The sequence below is a fragment of the Vollenhovia emeryi genome, unplaced genomic scaffold (genome assembly GCF_000949405.1).
Source record: "Vollenhovia emeryi isolate VEMERY1.0 unplaced genomic scaffold, V.emery_V1.0 DF939215.1, whole genome shotgun sequence".
Classification (NCBI taxonomy): domain Eukaryota; kingdom Metazoa; phylum Arthropoda; class Insecta; order Hymenoptera; family Formicidae; genus Vollenhovia; species Vollenhovia emeryi.
In genome coordinates, this window is record NW_011967151.1 from 249,949 (window position 1) to 252,104 (window position 2,156).

The 2,156-nt window shown below is 48.7% G+C and overlaps 1 protein-coding gene across 16 annotated transcripts in view; it reads left to right on the forward strand.

Annotated features, from left to right (window-relative positions):
* The window catches only part of LOC105560978 (tropomodulin), a 57,377-nt gene that overhangs the window by 40,620 nt on the left and 14,601 nt on the right, over window positions 1-2,156 (forward strand). For 4 of the 16 annotated variants that reach the window (XR_001008871.1, XM_012010556.1, XM_012010555.1 and 1 more), the window contains exon 9: window positions 874-953. The exons of the other annotated variants lie outside the window; for them this stretch is intronic. Coding sequence is in view for 3 of the 4 variants with exons in the window: in XM_012010556.1 (XP_011865946.1) it covers window positions 874-950 (77 nt within the window). In the remaining variant the exon portion in view is untranslated. The remainder of the gene's footprint in view (window positions 1-873; window positions 954-2,156) is intronic. 16 annotated transcript variants of the gene reach the window in all.

Below are 2,156 nucleotides of genomic sequence, written 5' to 3' on the forward strand. Positions count from 1 at the left end.
AACACAACTAACATCTCATCTCTCGCACGAATGCCGCACGATCTAAAGGGAAAGAGCCATTTGTAATTTTGCATTTTAATGTGCATTTATTCGAAACTTGTGCGCAGAAAGCGTCACGCGTAATCACCCTTCAAGTCCGTCTAATCGCTGGGCGAATGCAACGACTTGTTCTCTGTGTTCCCGAAGCAAGATCACGCGATTGAACGAGTGAACACAACTAACATCTCATCTCTCGCGCGAATCCGTCCCGCACGATCTCATTCTGCACTGTCGGCATCATTTCCCCTTGCTCCCCGTCTTTCGCATCCCGATTCGATTTTCTTTTCAAGTTCGGCCTGCTCACCTCTAACGCCTCAATATACTATTACAGCACATACGACGTACGGATGACGTGGGTCTAGTTTTTATGATTCGAAGCCGGCGTATCTCGGCGAGATTGCATTTTGCAGGCAGAACCGATGGGTCGCCAGTCCCCCTATTCTGTCACATACGCCAGCCCCCTCGTTTACTTATTCGATGCATATGTGGGTGTTCACAACGCGCTCCCCTCAACAAGCGGTGTCGATATCGCGATATCGTATTGCACAGCGGTCTACCTCGACTCGCAAGACTGACGGAAACGCGTACGTCGATCCTCGATATTTCAGACGACGCCGTACATTTGCCGCCTTTGAAGAGCCGGATTTGTATCTCCGACTGTCAGTGCCGCTTAAAAGTTGATTACGGCTTATCGATGACTCGCGAATGATTGGAGTCTTATCTTGCCGGTCGAGTGCCGCGAGGTCTCTCTTATCGTACGCCATCCGCGACTCCGCGAATCTCCAAGCTGGCGATATACGTTTAATACTCACGACACCTATTCTTTCCCAACAGTACGGAAAGATCTAACGCTGCGGCTACAGTTCCGATTCTTTAACATGAACCACAGGAAACCTGCCTTGATTCAATGAAAGGTAGCTACCCGCTGTGTGGTAGACCGTCAGCAGAATGAGCCGCATCCTTTCCCTCGCGGGGAAAGCTTAACCAACGCCAACGCCTATTTCTTACAGCTTCACTAACACGGCTTGTTCAACATTTGCGCCGCGATAAAAGCGTACAATTGTCCGAACGCGCCCGCGAGACAGAGCGCGAACACAGCACGCTTACGTATTCTCCATACTCGTTCGTTCCGTTTCCTCGTGGACGGTTTCGGCCTTCGTTTTGGGAAGTCACGCGATCGCCGCAGCAAATGCAAAACGGCAACGTCTTGCTTCGTTTCCCTCCGGAAGTGAAATAAAATTAATAACGCGGCCCCCGTTGATCGTCGCCGAGCAACGCCGGGTCAGATGTCAACTTTCGCTCGGCGAACGTGGGTTGCGTGACTACTCGAGCCTCGCGCGGCTCGATTTATCGCGCAGCATCATTATTACAGGCTGCACCTGCCTCGACAGGCGGCGCAATGAGGTTTAGACGCATCCTATCAAACCCAATGAAGTCGTGACGCGTTAATTTCCACAGGAGCCGGGGCTCCTAGGAGCTTTATTCCCCTCGCGTGACGTCCTGTTGGCATTAACCCGTCAGTTGGAAGACAGCTTAACACACGCCGGCGTCGGTTGCAACCGAAGCTGACTGACGTCTTATACCGAGTGAATCGCGTCCGAGCTATTCGCGCGGGGGATCGTTTTTTTTTGCTCGAGTGCCGTTCAATTATACACGCTCATCCTGCACGGAGAGTCCGACTAACGAGTCTAATCGAGGCTTCGTTGCGAAGGGGACGAATAATCTCTCTTTTTATGTGGCGGCGAATTCGGTTGCTTGCACCAGTGCGCACTGATTGCACACTAAGGCTTGTTTATTCTGTATTTAACTTTGTCTTAAACACATGTTCAGAGAGTACCTAGTCAAAAAAGTGATCCGTACGAACGCTACGCGGAGCAATTTTTTTAATGAAAAGTATTTCAAGAGTATTTAAGGATCAGACCTATCTTCAAAATAGTACAAAGTCGCTAAAAATTTGTAAAGTTGCTGTTTTAGTCTTCCTAATGACTGCAGAAAAGTAAAAATGCATCCGCTAAACGGTTGCTGATCGAGATATAACTGTTTTAATTTACACTGATTTTACACGTACTCTTATGGAAAGAGCCAATCTTCACGAATAAAACAGTTAAAAAAATGTA